The 19,483-nt window shown below is 43.2% G+C and overlaps 2 protein-coding genes across 3 annotated transcripts in view; one reads left to right on the forward strand and one right to left on the reverse strand.

Annotated features, from left to right (window-relative positions):
* Positions 1-1,061: 1,061 nt before the first annotated feature.
* CUNH2orf49 (chromosome unknown C2orf49 homolog) lies at positions 1,062-12,454 on the reverse strand. Its single transcript, XM_052744995.1, has 4 exons — positions 12,236-12,454; positions 10,198-10,364; positions 6,089-6,464; positions 1,062-3,860 (listed from the first exon to the last, which is right to left on the reverse strand). The coding sequence occupies exons 1-4, from the start codon at positions 12,332-12,334 to the stop codon at positions 3,804-3,806; spliced, it is 699 nt and encodes a 232-aa protein (XP_052600955.1). The 5' UTR covers positions 12,335-12,454; the 3' UTR covers positions 1,062-3,803.
* Tgfbrap1 (transforming growth factor beta receptor associated protein 1) overlaps positions 11,033-19,483 on the forward strand; it is a 57,154-nt gene continuing 48,703 nt past the window's right edge. Inside the window, exons 1-2 of one of the 2 annotated variants that reach the window (XM_052744985.1) lie at positions 11,033-12,128; positions 14,120-14,319. The gene's annotated coding sequence lies outside the window, so the exon portion shown is untranslated. Of the gene's footprint in view, positions 12,129-12,671; positions 12,786-14,119; positions 14,320-19,483 lie in introns of those variants that run through there. The other variant, XM_052744983.1, reaches the window with a different exon arrangement.

Consider the following 19,483-nt stretch of genomic DNA (forward strand, 5'->3'; position numbering starts at 1 on the left):
TATTTTCCAAGTTACTTGATTTAGAACTTCAGTCTTCAAACCGGGCGGTGGTGGCGCACGCCTTTAATCCCAGCACTCAGGAGGCAGAGGCAGGTGGATCTCTGTGAATTCGAGGCCAGCCTGGTCTACAGAGCAAGATTCAGGAAAAGGCACAAAGCTACAGAGAAACCCTGTCTCAAAAAAACAAAACAAAACAAAAAAGAACTTCAGTCTTCAAATGCAGTAAGTAACTGAAAAGTTTCTGCACCCCGATTAAATCTCTCCGCCGATGCAGCAATCCAAATCAAACCAAATCAAACTCAATTAGAAAAAGCCCAGGTTTAATGGGTAAAGCACTCTCGGATGATTTTCTGCCCCCCCCCCCCCCCAAACAAGGAGACAGGGAAGAGAGACCAAAAAACCACATGTCTGTTTTCTGGTGTGCAGTTTAAATACCCTATGGGAGTAGTCTTGAGCAGTAGTCCTGAGGGAGGAGTAGTGTTTGGTGGGCTTTCTGAGACAGGGCAGGGTTTGGAGACAGAGAGAAGGGGGTGGTGGGGGTGGGGGGCGAGGTAGAGCTTCCATGAGAGCATTCCAGGCTCTTTGGGTATATGGGTGCCAGGGGTTGAGGTGGAGCTTTCACCAGAACAGTAACATTATGATCCTAGCTAAGGGATTAGTCATTTCAGCTCAGAGCTGTGCTCCTAGTACTCAGGAGGTATAAATAAGCGGACTGTGGTGGAACCTGCCTTAGAAAAGCAGCCGCCCTCCCCAGAGGGGAATTCAGCTGTTGACTTTGCCCTAAGTCTCTCAACCAAGTTTCTACTTTGTCCCATTTATTCTTAGGGATACTTTAGGATGCACATCTTCATGTCAATCAAGATGTCTTAAACATGACATAATTAACTGCTCTCTTGCTCACAACAGGTGACTGGGCTGGGCTGTTTGAATGCAAAGAATGCAATGTAGATAAGATTATGCCACACACAATGACACTCCCTGAATCAGTTTCTTCTATCACATCAAGTAACAGGAATATTTTTCCATCTGATTTGTTTTGCAAATGACAGATCTGCTCAAGATAATTTTATTCAGTTTATTTAAATAAGGACAAGGCTACTTAAAAGACTATACATACAAAAACCGTACATTACAAGGTCAACCTTTTCTATACTGAATTACAAAACTTACACAAGCATTTAGTAAAAGCACACTTAAAAACATGTTGACCAATTAGTAACCTCTCAACAATGCTCAAGTTCCACAGCAGGACGTAGAGGAAGCTGTAACACACCGGGATGATTTAATCTAATGGCAGTTTTACTTAATGTAAGTTTTTAAAAGGTCATTGCTGTTGAATGAGTCTCTACATCAGTTTTAGAACTGTCTCTCAAACTTAAGTCAACCAAAATAGAATTTCAAATGAAAACTTCAATTCTGATGAATTTCCATACCAGCAAATACAGCCTCACGGCAGTAGTGAGCCACTCTTCAAGACTGGCAGCTGTCTAGACTAATAAGGCTACTCTGGGAAACTATGCTGCTGGAACAGCCTTTGGGAAGCAACTGAGTGCCCTGATGCTGCAGGGTTCCAGACTGCAGGGTCCACACAGTGGTCTATGATCCCTCAGAAGTAAGAGGACTGGGGTTGGACTATCTCCACCCCTTAGTGAATGGAGTAAGGTCACAGACACAGTGCAACTCGCAAAGCTAAGTCTGAAGCTGAGACCTAGAGAAGAGAAAGGAGAATGGGGGGAGAGGGGGAGGTACACAACAGAAAGGAGGAAAGAGCAAGGCCGACTTGCTGATGGCAGATGTGCTGCCTCTGGCACCTCACAAGCTCCCCGCTGACTCCAGTGCCATGTTTGCCAACCCAGTAATAAGAGCAGCTGGCCTCCTTGGGACACAGAATGGACAGCAACAACACTAACCCCATGTTAGTGAGTGAAGGTGCTCCAGAACTGCTCACCACTCACAATGAGTCCTTCTAACCCACATGGAAACACCACCTCAGAACGAGCCTCCCAAGGCTGCTTCTCAAGATTCCCAGCGCTTGGCACACTTCATTACAGAGAGGAAGCCAACTCCATGATCCCTTTAGGAGGCACAGAGCTCTGTGACAGGGAGTACGAAATACACAGTGCATGGTTCAATGCTTCTCCACCTCTCAAACTCCAAACAGCTCAATAATACGCTGCTATGTGAGTGTAGATGCTGAATGCTCATAGTATAAACTTCAATTTGAAGCAACAATGTTACACAGTTCAGCTGTTATTACCAACCTACTCTGTAAGTTAAATATACAAATTAAAAATTAATTTCACTGAGTAACTAAAAATAAGTGCCCACTGACTTAAAACTGTCAAATGGCTAACTCTCTCTTCAAAGAGAGAAATGCCGTGGAAGCAGAAGGGTCAACTGAATATAAAATAGAATGTGTCAGTCTACTCTAAAAGCTGCACTTTTCAAATCTCCCTTGACAAGTACATATAGGAGCACAGTTCCCATCAACAATATTCATTAATCAGCCCTGCAGATAACAATACATTTAAAATCTTACTGTAGCATCAACAACTCATGCAACACTTACTATGCATCAATTTTGTCTTATGTGTACAAATTTAGTCTGGAAAAAAAGGAGAATGCTAAAAAACTACAGGGTTGATGTCTAAGAACAGTACTTACCTGCAAGGCTGAATTATGTTTTGTAAGGCTAGTTGATAACCAATCTAAAATGCTTGTTTTAACGAATCAAAGAAAGGAGATGACCCTAAGGCCTACCAACAAGGCAAACCACCAATCTGAAGATTATACATGGAAAAGGTGTGAAGTATCTTTACTCTCAGTTAGAAATATAAAGGAGGGAGCAGATACTAGAAGTCATGAATGTAAAGCAAACAGTATTTTCTCACTCACTTGCACTATACAAGTGGATAACGCTATTTGCACAAAAATGAAAAGACTGTCAGTTAACCCTGCATGGGACGGCCTGCAGGGAGCTGTATTCTAGCACATGTTCTGCTAGGAGTCCACTTCTCTGCTGCACTCTACAGTGAATTCCAACTCCAGTGGCCTGACCATGACGACTGCCTACTCCACAGCAACCAATAAGCACCTCCCTCCACCACTGCCACATGTTCTGGACTGTCCTAATGTCTAGAATTCTAGCACCCATCCTGCCAAACTTTCTGCTGTCAAGTACTGCCTCTCACGTGACCACCCAGCCTGAAGACTTTGAAACCAGTCTCATTTTGAAAAGAGAACGCGTAGAAGAAATGGCTGAACTCACAGTGAGACCACAAGCCGCACAAGAAAAGAGCAGGCAGGATCCCTGCACGACAGAACGTTCTGAAGACACATGAGCAGCTTCTGCCGCTGAGAGGGAAGTGACAGCAAACTCTGTCCCCTTCTGCCTTCAGAGGGACACAGCGGCACGAGCAACTGAAGAGCAGAATGCTTCTCCAGCAACACCATCAACACACTTTCCTCAGTGAACCCTTCACGATGCAGGTGGCAATATTTACCAAATACTGCCAATTGCTATCTATATGCTTCTGCTTGGGAAAAGAAATTTGTAAAGGATGTATACAAAGCTATATATTAAAAAAGAAAATTCTTCCCTAATCGGGTCATGAAAGTCAAGACATTTTAAGGAAGGGGAGAAGGAATGGAGGGAGGGGTTGGGAGGGAAGGGAAAGACTTTTATTTTTCCAAACCTATTTTAAACCTCAAGAAAATCCCACAGTAATCAGGACCTCAGTAAACACTGTGGACTCATCTGAAAACTGCAGCTGCAGCTCTATTTACACTTCGGAGGCTTCCCTTCACGGCCATGTTACATGCTGTATCTTCCTCTTTGTTTCTGGAGGCTTCAGGTGATTCTGGAAGACAGGAGCAGAACCAGTTTACAATGGCAGAGATGCCTCAGAACAGCTCAAAGGAGCACGTACCCAGCCAAGGTCCAGTACAGCTGTGCCAGTGCAAGAGCTCTGCTGCCACCTGGTGGGGATGGTGCTCACAGGAAGAAACAAGTCTCTCCTGGCTCCCATTTGTCTGTTCCTGGTTCTCAAGTGTTCTGCACTAAGATCTCTCTCTCTGTCTCTCTCTCGCACACAGGTACGCAGGGACAGCCTGAACCTTATCCCACAAACAGCAGAACCAGACACTGCAGAAAGTAGAGGGATAGGCCTCTCTTGGCTTTCTAGATGCTCCTACAGTGATTCTAAGGGGCAGAGCTGAGAAGTTCGGCTGCTGCAAACCTGCCTCTTCCCCACCTGGCCCACCTCCTTCACGGACATCAGTCTAAACTCCATGAGAAATGGTGACTAAATGTTCACATTTCTAAAGTAATACCGATCTGTATGTATCTACATATACATATACAGAGATCATAGCTATGTAAACATCTATGCCTCAAAGGCCCACTCCCTGTAGTAACTGTAGTTCAGATGTGGCTCATTCTTCTGACTTTCACCCCACATTCTCCTCTATCTCACAAAGGTGGTTAAAATAACTACAGAAGCAGACTGGTGTCCCACGTACGTATGCCCTGTAATCAAAGTACGGCCTGGCCACCTAACTGGAAGTTATGCACCTGTGACTCGTGTACAAAATCCAAGCATCGAGATGCTTCAGTATAGCGGAACACAATGTATGTGAGAGACTCCCTTCAGAATTCCTCTGGCCTTCCAAAGTTAAGTAATCTGTTGGTTAGGAAAGAGTAGACTCTAGGGTAGGTTTAATGTAAGTACAAACACACTTACGGCCTAGGCCCAAATACTACTGCATAAATATGCTGCCCCAGACAGTAGCATCCTCACTAACAAAGGAGTATTTAGCTTTTTTTTTTTTTTTTTTTTTTTGGTTTTTCGAGACAGGGTTTCTCTGTAGTTTTGCGCCTTTCCTGGAACTCACTTTGTGGACCAGGCTGGCCTCGAACTCACAGAGATCCTCCTGCCTCTGCCTCCCGAGTGCTGGGATTAAAGGCGTGCGCCACCACCGCCCGGCTAGTATTTAGCTTTTTAATCCCAAGACAGAAAGAACATTTTACGAAATCTGCCTTTCTGCATTCATTTTACATAGAAAGAAATTCAATGAACTTTCAAAAACAATAATTATTGTGGATTTTTAGATTCCAGAATTCAAATGTATGAGCAACAAGATAAAAAACAAAACAAAACAAAAAAACAGGCTACTGCCGGGTGGTGGTGGCACACGCTTTTAGTCCAAGCACTCAGGAGGCAGAGGCAGGTGGATCTCTGTGAGTTCGAGGCCAGCCTGGTCTGCAGAGTGAGTTCCAGGACAGCTAGGGCTACACAGAGAAACCCTGTCTCAAAACCAAAACAAAACCAACCAAACAAAAAAACCCAGACTACTACAGAGTTCAAGAGCAGCAAGTGGGCATTGCAGACTGTAGAGTCAAGTGATATCATGTGTGCTCTCTTCCTCCTAGACACTGATGAGCCTTGGAGATGCAGCTAGGGGAAAGATGTAGCACCCACCTACCCTGGAATGGCACTTACTGAGCTATAGGGACCTCACCCTCTGCTCCTCAGCCCAGCTTGGCTGTACATGCTGTACATGCTGTACTGCTACCAGCTGTACCTACTGGGGTAGACTGAGAGGCTGCAGAGACTGGGGAGGTGAGGGAGCATTCTCTCAGGGCTTCAGTGGGTTCTGTGCAATCACTAAGCCTTCCCCGCTGCAGGGACTGGTCTCAAGGTGACCCTTTATATCATCATAGTAAGGAAAGAGGTGTCAGCTTAACTATCAAAATTCCATGGTAGTTTGACATGGAGCCAAATTTTAAACTCTACACATAACCCTCTAAAGGAAATAGGGTTGTTTTTAGCACCCCGTCCCCAATAAAAGGCAACAAGCGCCGGGTGGTGGTGGTGCACGCCTTTAATCCCAGCACTCGGGAGGCAGAGCCAGGCGGATCTCTGTGAGTTCGAGGCCAGCCTGGACTACCAAGTGAGTTCCAGGAAAGGCGCAAAGCTACACAGAGAAACCCTGTCTCAAAAAACCAAAAAAAAAAAAGGCAACAAGCACAGCTGGCTGACCTGGGGCTGCAGGGTAGGTGCTCAATATGAAGCCACCCCATACTTACCGTGGCCTCGGCCTCTTCCTTAGGAGCAGCCCGCTTCAATTTCACGGGAGTAGTTCCAACAGGGGACAAAGGCGGCGACTTCACAGGACCCGAAGGGCTTTTCCTATGTGTTAAGTCATGGTTCTGTTTAGTGTCATTATTATTGTGCTCCATTTTATTGTTCATAGACAAACTGGAAAACAAAACTAGGGGTGAAACCCCTGAAGAGGAATTTGGTAATTTCCGAAAGGCATCCCGGGTAGAGCCTGTCTGGGCCGGAGGCTTGAGCCGGTCATCTGCTCCGTTCTCCGTCTTCTTCACTTTGATGCTCGTGCTTGTGGAGCTCCCATCGAACACAATGAGGGGTCTTTTCCTCAATCCGTCCACGGCAGTGCTCCTGAAATCAGAGATGTGCTCTTGAAAAGCACCGCACGGGCTGGCAGATCAGTGGACTGCATGCAGTCAGCAACAAGATTTATTGACCAGACTGTGGTAAAGGGAACTATTGGAAATAAGACTTCCAGGCCCAAAGAAACAATTTTCTAGTGCCTTCAAGTATAAAATATTTATTTATAAGAATCTTTCATAAAAACATTACTTCTAAAAATGTTGGATGAGATGTCCCTCATAGTCTTGGGAATTTGAGTGCTTGGTCCCCATTTGGTGGTGCTGTTTGGGCAGTTTAGGAGGTGTGGCCTTGCTAGAGGAGTCCTCAGTGGAGGAGTTCAGACTCCTGCCATTCCCAGTTTATCCTCCATGTCCCGCTGCTGCAGTTCAAATGTGAGCTCTCAGCTAGCTGCAGCCTGCTGCCATGGCTCCCTGTCTGGGGCTCATCCTTCTTTCTACAAACTGCCTTGACCTTGGTGTTGTATCACACACATAAAGAAGTAGGTAATATAAATATTAAGCAGCTCCACAATAAAAAAGAGCAGCTTATTGGTACTGCTATCCTGAACATGCAATCATAATCAATGATTCTTTTACAAAGAAAAACTATAAAATAGTATCAAGACTCCCACAGTGGTAGTTCACAAATAATAAAGCAAAACCCTACTGCAAATGGCAAATGTCTCTAATGTCTGGGCACTTTATAATCAGTGATTAAAATATTTGTACAGTTTTAATCATGAGATATGATGAGTCTTCATGTCCAATGGTTAATTAATTGGTGCATCTCATTGCTCTGAAGCACAGGCCTGAATAACGCAGGAAATTATGAATATTTGTGGATTTAAACACGTATAAGCATAGAATACATGGAATAAAAAAAAGGTAAAGAAGATTTAAAATAATAGCCAGCACAGGGCACTTTTAGTGAATGGAGCTTGTGGGCTCAGTATTGCTCTGGATGAATGATGGGGGAGTGATGAGTCAGAGTGAAGGCTGGATTCTAAAGATGCTTCAATAAGCTAACTTACTGTTTACAAAACAGAAATACTCTATACATCTGGTGTAAATGAAGTACATGGTGTTTATAGACCAAAGGAGTAGAGTTGTATTGTAAAACACAACCTTATTCTTCATTCAGGCATGGTGAGGCCTCCATGCACACCCTCACCTTTGGTCAGTTCCATTATCTGAGGGAAGGCATGTGTTATGTGGCCACAAAGCTCTACTGCAGTGGTTCTCAACCTTCCTAATGCTGTGATCCTTTAATACAGTTCCTCATGTGGTGGTGACCCCTAACCATAAAATGGTTTCATTGCTACTTCACAACTATAATTTTGCTACTGTTAGGAACTATGATGTAAATATCTGTGTTTTCCAATCGTCTTATTGGAAAGGACCCCCAAATGCGTCCAGACCCACAGATTGAAAACCACTGGCTTAGAGACCTGTGCCACTTGGAGTTTGCTCTGCTTCCTGTGTGGAGTTTGACACCCTGCCTAGGGCTTGCTACAGTGCTTCTCCTGTGACAGTGATGGTCTCTTAGCCCTCTGGAGCCATACGCCAAATAAACTCTTCCATAAGCTGCCCTGCTCATGGTGCTTTATCACAGAAACAGAAATGCAACTAATATGCTGTGGGATGGTCTTTCTGTATGCTGTGCATATGTGTTGCTACCATTGGTTAATAAAAAAGCTACTCTGGCCTAAGGTGGGAAATCCAAGAGAGATACAGGGAGAAGAAAGGTAGAGTTGGGCAGACACCATCCAGTCACCCAAGGAAGAAGATGCCAGCAGACCGGTAATGCCACGGCCACGTGGCAAGATATAGATTAATAGAAATGGGCTAATTTAAGATGTAATAGCTAGCTAGGAATAAGCCTGAGCCATAGACCAAATAGTAATTAGTATTAAGCCTGAGTGATTATTTTATAAAAACGGCTGCTGCCCGGCAGGACTGAAACTTCAGTCTACACGAACACACTGTGTCACCTGGGGCAAGTTACAGCATTCCTCTGGATCTCAGTTTCTCCACAGAAAAAAGAGTGAGTTCAACAAAAAAGCATACTCCTAGGTCCTTTCAACTATAATGCTCTGGTTCAAGATTCAAATTGTAAAATTTTGTGTGGAGTTGGGGGTCATATGGTGCTGGGTATCAAACCCATACCTTGCACACTGTCTAGATAAGTGTTCTACAACTGAGCTAAACCTCATCCCCCAAACTGCAAATTCTTAAAATAGAGCCAAAGATCTTTTCTAAACAATATCCAGGGGCTGTCATGAGAAGTTTAGCTTTGAAGGAAAGTATGATCAGCATTGAAAGCTTTGCTTATTACTAGGACAAGTGCCGGAATGTGCTAATAATATTGCTTGAATTTAAGAACCTAAACAAGTAAACAAAATGAAAGGTATATGTAACAGAATTCAGAGGCTTGTGAAAGTTAACACTAATGTGTAGTCTGTACTAACATGTAATCACTCCTGCTCAAAGGCAAGACTACCTCTGTATTTCTTCTCTCAAAAACTAAGAGCATACATATATCCAACTGCATTCATGCTTACTAATCACCTCAGTTAAGGGACTCACAAGGGATCGAAACCACTGATCAAGTTAGACTTACATCCTCCCTCTCTCCCCAGCCCTCCAATCCTTCCCCTACTGTTCTAGTGCATTGCCTATGACAGTGCCTTATGTAGAGAAGGTCCGAGTAACTGATTAATACCATCACTTGTTAGTGCAAACACTCAAGGATCTTAGAAGGCCATCCTCTCGATGCAGTCAGCAACGTTCATTAATCAAATGTAATTTTCTTTTTAAAAATAATTTGCTTATAGTTTTATGATAATTTTCCTGAAACTTAAGTCTTCTAAGAATTAAACGATGGTACCTGAATTTAGCTAATAGACTCTTCACTTCCACATCAGTCAAGTCTTACCTGATTCATCTTTTTCCTCAAAGCCAACAAGTTTTATTGGTTCTACCTTCAAAACACATCTAGATCCTAGGCCATCAAATTCCCCACTTTAGTCAAAACTATCATTTACCACCTGGATTACAGCACGGCCTTCCTCACTGAGCTCCTTGATACCATCCTTGCAACTCCCCATCTTAAATTACTTCTCGGTACAGTAGGGAGGGTGACTCTGTTAACACCCCGTCTGGGGGGTGGGGGGGACGACACCACCATCACTACTTCAATACCTTCTCACAGCTTCTCATCTCAGAGTAAGGCCAAACTCCCCCGAATCTACAAACTTCACTCGATCCCACAATCCCTACCATTCCTTCCCAGTAGATGCTTTACCTCCATCTCTTTCCAAACCTAGACCTGATACATTACAGGCAAACTCCTGATCCAGGTTCTCAGAGAGGGGAATAACGGACAAATCTCTACTTCTTACAGGTCTTTCTAAGTGAAATGTCACTCTGTAGTGAAGTAGTTGCTGACCACTTTACCAAAAATTGCCATGACCTCTCCATGGTTTACCTGTCTCCACAGCATACATTTAACTTAAGTTCCTCTCAACTAAAACATGAAAGCAGGGATGCCAGTATTGTCCGCTACAGCAATCATAGTACTTGGTGTTCAATTAATAGTTACCAAATGAATGTCTGTTTTGTTGTGTGTGTTTGTTTGTTTGTTTTTGCCTAAGTTTATCTGATGTGGGAAAAAAACAAAAACAAAACCCTTCAGTCATAAAGGATTAGATGTAACCAGGAAACCTGGAACCACTAGAAAGTACCTTTTGGTCTCAATTTTCACTTCATGCTGTTCTCTTCTCTTTTCCATCATCTTCCCCCATCTATTCTTTGGCAAATCCCTCTGAGGCAATGGTATGGCGTGCTGGACGTAAAGGTCAGTAAGGTTGTCCTTGTTTACTCTTACGTCATTCTCAACAGCTATGTTCTTCTGTGGGAAAGGAAACAAAAATCATCTCAAGACATCTTTCATTTAAAAACGCCCTAGCTGCATTACATGGTAAAAAGCATTATGCGTAAATAAATTATAAAACTATTTTCACAATTACATCCCTTTAAGAGTCCTAGGAGGTGTTATTAAATAGACTATTAAAGACACATTAAACTCTATAAAAATTAAGTTGGTCCTCATCTTAGAGTGGCCTGACTATTGAAGACTACTGCCCATAACTGTTAGCCAACTCTAGCGGTAGAGGACCATCACCACCACCACCACCACCACCACCACCATCTCAATCTAAGTGAACATGGGGCATTATCTGAGGAAAACAGATAAAAGAAAGCATATCATCTGATTCTGTCCATAAGCTACTTTGAGTATGACCATCATAGTCAAACTGGTGGGGATTTAAGATCTAAGTCTTACCCTGTGTTTTATTTCTCATGTTTCTTTAATGTGGTGGGTGGGTACTTGCTTTTTTTTTTTTTTTGGATGATGGGACTCAACCTAGTTCCTTTAAGTATGCCAAGCACTGCCTTTACCATGGAGAACCCCCCACTCCAACACACACACACACACACACACACACACACACACACACACACACACACACAGAGTCTCCTGTACAGCTTTTTTACATGAGCTTATACTACTGCAGAAGAAAACTGAACTCCCCATTCTGATGACAGTCTCAGTACACCATGCCCCACCCACCACATTTTCACCATTCAACTCATTGTCCAACAACCCATGCCTAAATAACCCCAATCTCTCTCATTACCCAATTTCCTCTCAACCTCATGAAGCACAATTATGCAAAACGCACAAGTAAAAGCAGGAGAAATGTATGCTTTGTTTAACTGAAACATCAAGGCCAACTGACTGGTTTGACTTCATTTTTTTAAATATTAAACCATCGTATTCCTCTTTCATATAGGGGATTGCTGACTTCCTGAATTCAGTAAGGGGTGGGTGTACTCTGAAACTCTTGGACAACATTCCCAGAGGACTTCATCTGTTTGGAAAGCACTGAAGAGTTGGCAGCGGTGCTTAAAAGTGCTGTCAATGGGTCAACGGCAAGAGCTGGTTAAAATGCGGTTTTAGGGCACATGCGGAACCTACTTAATGAGAAACTGACGGAGCTCAGTATACGTTTCAATAAGACCTCGAGAATCCTGGTGTGCTTAAAAGCTTGAGAACCACAGGTTAAAGGTCATCTTTAAAATAACGTATGGAGAACTTCAGTTAATTAGAGAAAAGATACGGTAGTTAGGACAAGAAAAATCTCATAGAAAACCAGACGTGCTACGTAAAACCCTAGCGAAACTTTCAGCCATTTGGATAAGACGGATCACATTTTTCTTTGATGTTTTGCCTATTTCACACCAGCTGGGGAAAAAAAGACAAAAAGCAAGCACGCCACACAGAAAACCAGGTGCCTCAAGTTCGCCTAACGGTGACCATGTCCATAATGATCTTAGGAAGCAAGCCCATCTCTCTGGGACTCAGTTTCAGGCTCTCTAAGGGAGGCGAAAAAGCTGTGCAACAGATTCTTTCTCAGACGCTCTGGATCCAGCCCTGACTGCACCAGACTTCTCCCCTCCCTGTCTGTTCTCCCCAGTCCCTCTCTTCCGGAGGCCGTTGCTTGCACAGAGGCAGCGGAGGTCGTCTGGGACGCCCTCTCCGAGCTAGTGAGGATTTTCCGGGGATGCCAGCCACTCTTTCGACGTTTCCTTTGGGGGAGATCCGAGCGAGGTAAGCCCCACCGGATCTGTGTGGGCGGGGAGCGGCCACGAGCCTCCCGCAGGCCTGCCCGTCCTCCCGGCTGCCCGTCCGTCCTCAGTCGGGCCCGAACGCCCCACCTGCTCCAGGGTGAGGAGGAGGAACTCCTGGGACAGCAGCTCAGGGTGCAGCAGCAGCTCCGCGTCCGTGCAGCTGCGACCGCCCACATCCCCCGCCATGGTCGTCGCCAGGAGACCCCTGGCCGGCTACCCACAAGGCACCGCGGCGGAAGCGTCCCGGAAGTGACATACGGGGGCGGGACTCCGGTGTCACTCGGCGCGCCCGAGACTTGATGCTTTCTGCGGAGGGTGGAGGGTGGGGCTGGTAGCCCAAGCTGACGCACCTCGGTCTAGAGGACCGACTGGGGTGCGGAGCTCAGGAGCAGCCGGACCCGGCCGCGCCGGAAACACGGAAGGCGAAGCAACCCGAGCGAGCCGCCATTGGTCGCACCTCCTGTGACGTCCCATGGCAGAGGCCGCAGGGATTCTCCGGACTGCTTGGAGAGACAGAATTTGATCAAGAGGGCAGATAGCCCTGACCCCGATTGGCATGGTCCCGTCTGAAGCCATCCTTCTTTTCGCACTTTACGATGTCTCAATCGTTTGTTGCCTAATCTCCCTTCTGCATAAAGTAAGCCCAATAAGGCCAGACCCTGGAATTCATTCCCTGTAACCCCCGCTCCTCGGACATAATGAGCGTCAAGTATTGTTCCCTGAAAAGATACTTTAAACCAACCAGCTCACAAGTGAAAAATAACAACCAGCCGAGAAAGTGGTAGCGACACAGTTACTCCTCAGAACAGCCTGGTGTATTACTAGAACGCTTGTTTCTCGATTGAGGAAAATGAGGTATAGAAAGGAATAATTGGAGATCACAGACTGACAGTGGCGAAGAATCAAGTAACTTGCCTCTGCGCTTACTAATAATTACAATGAAGTAACAGTTTTTACTTTAAACGAAATATTGTAGGCTTCAACTGTGTTCTAATAATTAGGAGAGAAATCTGTTCTGCTCCTCTTTTATCATTCATGGGAAAGAGAGCCCTTGAGTTTTGCACGTTTAAAAGTTGCACTTCATACGTGTTTTGAGCACATATTTTGTATGTTCTATAATATATCGTTTTATTGGAAACCGTTGCATTGTCTATGAAAATATGAAGAACTAGGAGGCTGCCAAAAAAAAAAAAAGTCCTGGAGGAAAAAGTGAGATGTAAAATTAGGAATGAGATAAAGCTGAGAGACATCTTGCAAATTTTTGTAGTTGTTTATGTGATACTTTGGGGGTAGAAACAAGCTCAGAGCCGAGAGGAAAATTGAAAGTTGGGTACCTAAAAAATATTCAACCCAGTGCTTTTATTTTTGTCTTTGGGAAGCTAATCTAAATGAGATCTAGTGAGCTACCCCTGAAATGAGCAGTCTTAAAGCTGGACTGAATGTTCTGAATTGGAATTAAGTGCCTTAGCTTTGTAACATTACTATGCTATTCTATATTCAAATTAACTTATATTGTCATATAATAATGAAACCAGTATGGGTGGCATATTATCTCCATTTCCCTCACTGGGAGGTCATCTTAGTGGCTAAAGTAGCTGTTCTGCAGAGAACCTGTACTCGAAACCAAACCCAGTTCTCATTGCTGCAGTCATTGGGTGAGGTGGTCTCTTAGCCTCAGTTCCTTCTTCAGGAAGCAGCTCAAGAATGATCCACATGGGGATAATTCATGAGGCATATGTACTTGTGAAGAAGCTCTGAGTGATAGTAGAAAGCTATTGGTCATAAAATGCAAAAAAGGGAAAGGGGGTTCAGTTTAGGAGTGGGCCAGCCATGGATTGTAATAACCCCATTCCCACTGTCATGGAGGACAAGGACTTCCTCTCCCTTACAGCTTTTATCTCTGAGATGAAATTAGAATTGTCTCACAGTGTTGTAAGCACTACATCTAAAGTATGTCAAATGCCTTTCCAGTTTCTTCCACCTGGATGGTTGTAGCCGGTTGATTGACACCGTGGGAGAGATGTAACAAGAAGGCAGTGTATGGAGCAGCAAGTTTAATGGTTTAGAAATGCGGTTCCAAGCTCTTGCTGTACTACTTATCCTCGTGGCTCTCTGGACCCATCACCCAAGCTGAAGCTTCAGACTTTTCATCTGCAAAAAATTTGTGACAGGTAAGATCTATCTTTCTCTCTCTCTCTTTTTTTTAAACCTCTCCTGGTACCCAAAGTAACCTCAGGGTAGGATAAATTGTAGTTTGAGGAGAGAGAGAGAGAGAGAGAGAGAGAGAGAGAGAGAGAGAGAGAGAGAGAGAGAGAGAGAGAGAGAGAACTGTAACGAGTTTCATATACATCCTTTCTACCTCCAAGGGAAGGAGGTTCTTGTTGACAATACCCACCTACTCCTACCTAGGCAGAACCTCTATGGAGTGGTGCTCTAGGGAGTCTACACTTTCTCAACTGTGTGTCATCGGAGTTTATTTCTTAGGCAAGTGAGAAATCCCCAGGATAGGAATTTTTAAAAAATTTTTGGGTTCATACTTCAAATATATCCAGGCAGAGGGGCTGCTTCAAAAAGGTTTCAAGCACACGACAGGACAAAGCTACCAAAACCAAGCTCCAAGCCAGGAGCCAGGAATGGAAAGACCAAAAACCAGTTACCAGAGTGGAAAAAGACTACCTCAGGCAGTGAGGACCTCATGCCTCTGGCATCTCCTCTTGACATGTGTATTTCCAATCTAGATCCAGACCAGAGGAAAATCTACCATGTTAGTGAGAATATTGTCACTATAACATGTTGGGAGCTTCAAACAGAAATAAGGTTTATTCGTTAACATTCTGATTTGGTAACTCTAGAGAACAGAGACGAAGCCAAGGGGAACCAACTAACAATGGGTCTCATGTCACCCCAGTAGATGGTGACTAAGGCGAGTTCCCTGTATTTCCATTCATTCCCTCACCAGGGTCACTAGTATGTATCATGTTGTATTTAGTTGGGTCTCAATAGGTTTTTGTGGCCAGGATGATGACACATGCCTTTAATCTTAGCACTTGGGAGGCTGAGCTTGAGGCAAGTCTGGGTTATACAGTGAAACCTTGTCTCAAAGCAAAAGTAATAAATAAAAATATTTGTAGGGTGAATAACTCAGGAGAAAAATATTCTCTAAGAACTTTGGTTATTGATTCTGTTTGCAGATAAAGTAATACTGTGGTGGTATTGTGTTCCCCAAAATATTGTGCACGCTAATAAACTTATCTGGGGTCAGAGAACATAACAGCCACAATATTAAACATAGAGGATAGGCAGTGGTAGCACACACCTTTAATCTTAACATTCCAGAGGCAGAAATCCCTCTGGATTTCTGTGAGTTCAAGGTCACATTGGAAACAGCCAAGCATGGTGACACATGCCTTTAATCCCAAGAAGTGAGCCTTTAATCCCAGGGAGTGATGGCAGAAAACAGAAAGATATATAAGGCGTGAGGACCAGAAACTAGAAGCATTTGGCTGGTTAAGCTTTTAGGTTTTAAGCAGCATAGTTCAGCTGAGATTCATTCTAGATGAGGACTCAGAAGCTTCCAGTCTGAGGAAACAGGATCAGCTGAGGAACTGGTGAGGTGAAGTAGCTGTGGCTTGTTCTGCTTCTCTGATCTTTCAGCATTGACCCCAATACCTGGCCTCAGGTTTGATCTTACTAATAAGACCTTCTAAGATTCCTGCTACATAATACTTAAGATATTATGCTATAAATATGTATGTATTTATTTAGTCTATGGGGTTTTTTTGCCTGCATTTATGCTTGCACACTTTATATGTACCTGGTACCCATGGAGGCCAGAATAGGGCGTTGGATTTCTTGACAATGGAGCCACAGATGGTTGTAAGCTGCCATGTGAATTCTGGGAATGGGACTTGGGTCCTCTGCAAGAATGGCTAGTGTTTTTTAACTACTGAGTTGTCTTCCAAGCCACTAAAAATATGTGTTATTTCTCAAAAATATATCTAAGCTTAAGGCAAGGAGCTTCAAAATGAAGGTAACAGTTAATGCAGTACTTCACATTCTGGATTTGTGTTTTATCTATTAGTATTTATTCCATTGTATAGTTTTGGCTTCTTTGTTAAAAATTACGTATTCATAAGTGTGTAGATTAATGTCAGGGTCTTCAATTCAATTCCATTGGTCCGTATGTCAGTTTTTATGCCAGTACCAAGCTGTTTTTATTACTATAGCTCTATAGTAGAGCTTGAGATCAGGGATGGTGATGCCTCCAGAGGTTGCTTTATTATACAGGATTCTTTTAGCTATCCTGGGTTTTTTGTTTTTCCATATGAAGTTGAGTATTTTTCTTTCCAAGTCTATGAAGAATTATGTTGGGATTTTGATGGGGATTGCATTGAATCTGTAGATTGCTTTCGGTAAGATTGCCATTTTTACTATGTTAATCCTACCTATCCACAAGCATGGGAGATCTTTCCATTTTCTGATATCTTCTTCAATTTCTTTCTTCAGAGATTTAAAGTTCTTATCATACAGTTCCTTCACTTGTTTAGTTAGAGTTACCCCCAAGGTATTTTATATTATTTGTGGCTATTGTAAAGGGTGATGTTTCTCTGATTTCTTTCTCAGCCCTTTTATCATTTGTATATAGGAGGGCTACTGATTTTTTTTTTAGTTGATCTTGTATCCTGCCACTTTACTGAAGGAGTTTATCAGCTGTAGGAGTTCCCTGGTAGAATTTTTGGGGTCACTTATGTATACTATCATATCATCTGCAAATAGTGAAAGTTTGACTTCTTTTCCAATTTCTATCCCTTTGATCTCCTTTTGTTGTCTTATTGCTGTAGCTGGAACTTCAAGTACTATATTGAATAGATATGGGGAGGGTGGACAGCCTTGTCTGTTTGGCATTGTTACTGTTTCTCATTCCTCAGAACATGGTAAGGATGCATTTACTTACGGAAATGACTGGTTTTCCTATAACCCCAGTGTCTTAGTGTGTACAGACACATTGAGTACTAGGTGGCTTCCAAACACCAGAGACATGTTTCTCACAGTACCGGAATCTGGGAGATCCAAGGTGCTGGAGAATTTGGCATTTAGTGAGCATCCATTCCACAGAGATGGTGACATCTCACTGTGTCCTCATGTGGCACATGGCAGAGGGGTAAAGAGTTCCACTTCTCTGATAATCCCACCCATGGGCTTTAGCCTAAAGGCTTTACCTCTTAATACTGTTATACTGGGGAATATATTTCTGCAGGAATTTGGGGACATAGATACATTAGGATCAAGGCACTTTTCTCACAGGTCACTTATTTTTTTCTCTTGGTCTTCAGCTCCCAGCACAGTGCCTGCTACACAACAAGAACTATTAAGTTTGTGCTGAATGATTCTTAGGCACTTCCTACTTGAGCTCCATGGTCACTGAGCCTCTAAAGCACATTATTTTTTGTTTGTTTTTGTTTTTTGAGACAGGGTTTCCTCTGTGTAGCTTTGCGCCTTTCCTGGAACTCACTTTGTAGACCAGGCTGGCCTCGAACTCACAGAGATCCACCTGCTGAGTGCTGGGATTAAATGCGTGCGCCACCACCGCCCGACTGCACATAATTTTTTTACTTTATGATTTGATTAGGTAGGTTTTTCTTGCACACACATCCCTAGTTTAGTGGTTTTCAAAACAGTAAGCTCCCTGAGACAGAGTCTGACTTAGCCTCTGGCATAGCACTTGGCATGAAGGAGCTGCCGAGGAAGTAGTTGATTGAGTAATAACTGAAAATGTATTTTTCTAGAGTTAACTACAAGTAATGAATATGTGTATATATCATTAAATGAGCTAATATTATACAATAAAAGCTCTTAAAACACTATGTTTACTTTTAAAATCATAAATATAACTTTGCTTAACCTGGTCTTTAAAAGTGATGTCCAAACTGTTAGATGTTAGCTAACCATCAACCATATTAGATACATTCTTAAGAATGTATACACGTTAGAATGAGAGAATATTAGCATTGAAACCCTCTGGAGTTAGTAACATTGCTGTGTGGTAAAGAGCATCTTCAACAGGTTCCTGGTTTCACCCCAGCATCACTAGTAAGTGTCTTTTAAAGATACTTTAGTGCATTAATGTTGAGCATTAAATCACCCATTTTAGAAACTGGCCAAGTGCTTTCCATATGCAAGAAGACAGAACAGAGAGCTTGATAGAATTGGGGTACACAGCATAAGACAGAGGATACTCAGTTTTGGACGTGTTGGCAACTGTTGAAGCATGCAGTTGTATTTATGAAATGTGTCATTTTCTTTAGTCTTCTGTCAGAACACATCTTTTCCCATCCTATAAAATATCATTATAGTGTTTGATATGGACCCAGGGCTTTCATTTGAGGGGATAGCAATGACTCAGCAGTTAAAAGTGCTTGCTGCTCTTATAGAGGACTTGAGTTTGGTTCCCAGCATCCACCTGGCTTACAGGCATCTGTAACTCCAGTACCAGATCTGATGCCTTCCTCCAGCCTCTGTGTGCTCCTGTACCCACATGATGCACATACATACATGCAAACAAAACACTCATACATATACAAGTAAATTTATAAATTTATTTGAAAATCAGGACACTATATTTGCTTTTAAATGGACCCAACAGAAACAACGAAGAATTTAATTAGCTTATGAAGATATCTAAGCATGTTTCATAGTCCAGGCATTCCCTAAAGGGAGCTGTCATTTGTGGTGTAGATGAATCAGTATGTCCCAAGAACAGATATTCCAACAATAGAGCTTGCCATTAAAAAATCCTGTGGTGAGCCTTCTCGTAAAGAAAATAATTGTTTCTGATTTACCTTTGTTTTGATAGTATGCATCTTCACTCCGTATCATCTAGAGGGGAATGTGAAAGTTGCTACACAAACTAATCAATGGAACTTATTCATTTCTTTGGTTACAAACACACCGTGTTATTGAATTCTGAGTTCTTGCTCAGACCCTTACTAGCATGAGAATCTGGACAAGTCATTTACCTCTTTGCCTCAGTAAAATGGGGAAATTGACGTTTGTACCTCATAAGGGTACAACAAGGTATAAACTGCTGGACAGCGCTGGACTCAGGGTCTATAACCAGTCAGTAGAGGTCCCCTCAGAAGCTGGTCTTTCTAGGCCCTCATCCCTGCGCGCCTTCCTCCTTTGAAACAAGACTACAGAATAGTATGTTGCCACTCTTGCGGCTTGGGGTGGCATCTTTCCTACAAACTCTGGGGACAGGGCCGTGGGGGAGGAGGACCCTAAGCCACCTCCATAGTGGGTTGTCAAGTCAGGGGAAACAGTTGGAGAAACCCGGCT

Source organism: Peromyscus californicus, unplaced genomic scaffold (assembly GCF_007827085.1).
Source record: "Peromyscus californicus insignis strain IS unplaced genomic scaffold, ASM782708v3 Scaffold_19__1_contigs__length_69161282, whole genome shotgun sequence".
Classification (NCBI taxonomy): Eukaryota; Metazoa; Chordata; class Mammalia; order Rodentia; family Cricetidae; genus Peromyscus; species Peromyscus californicus.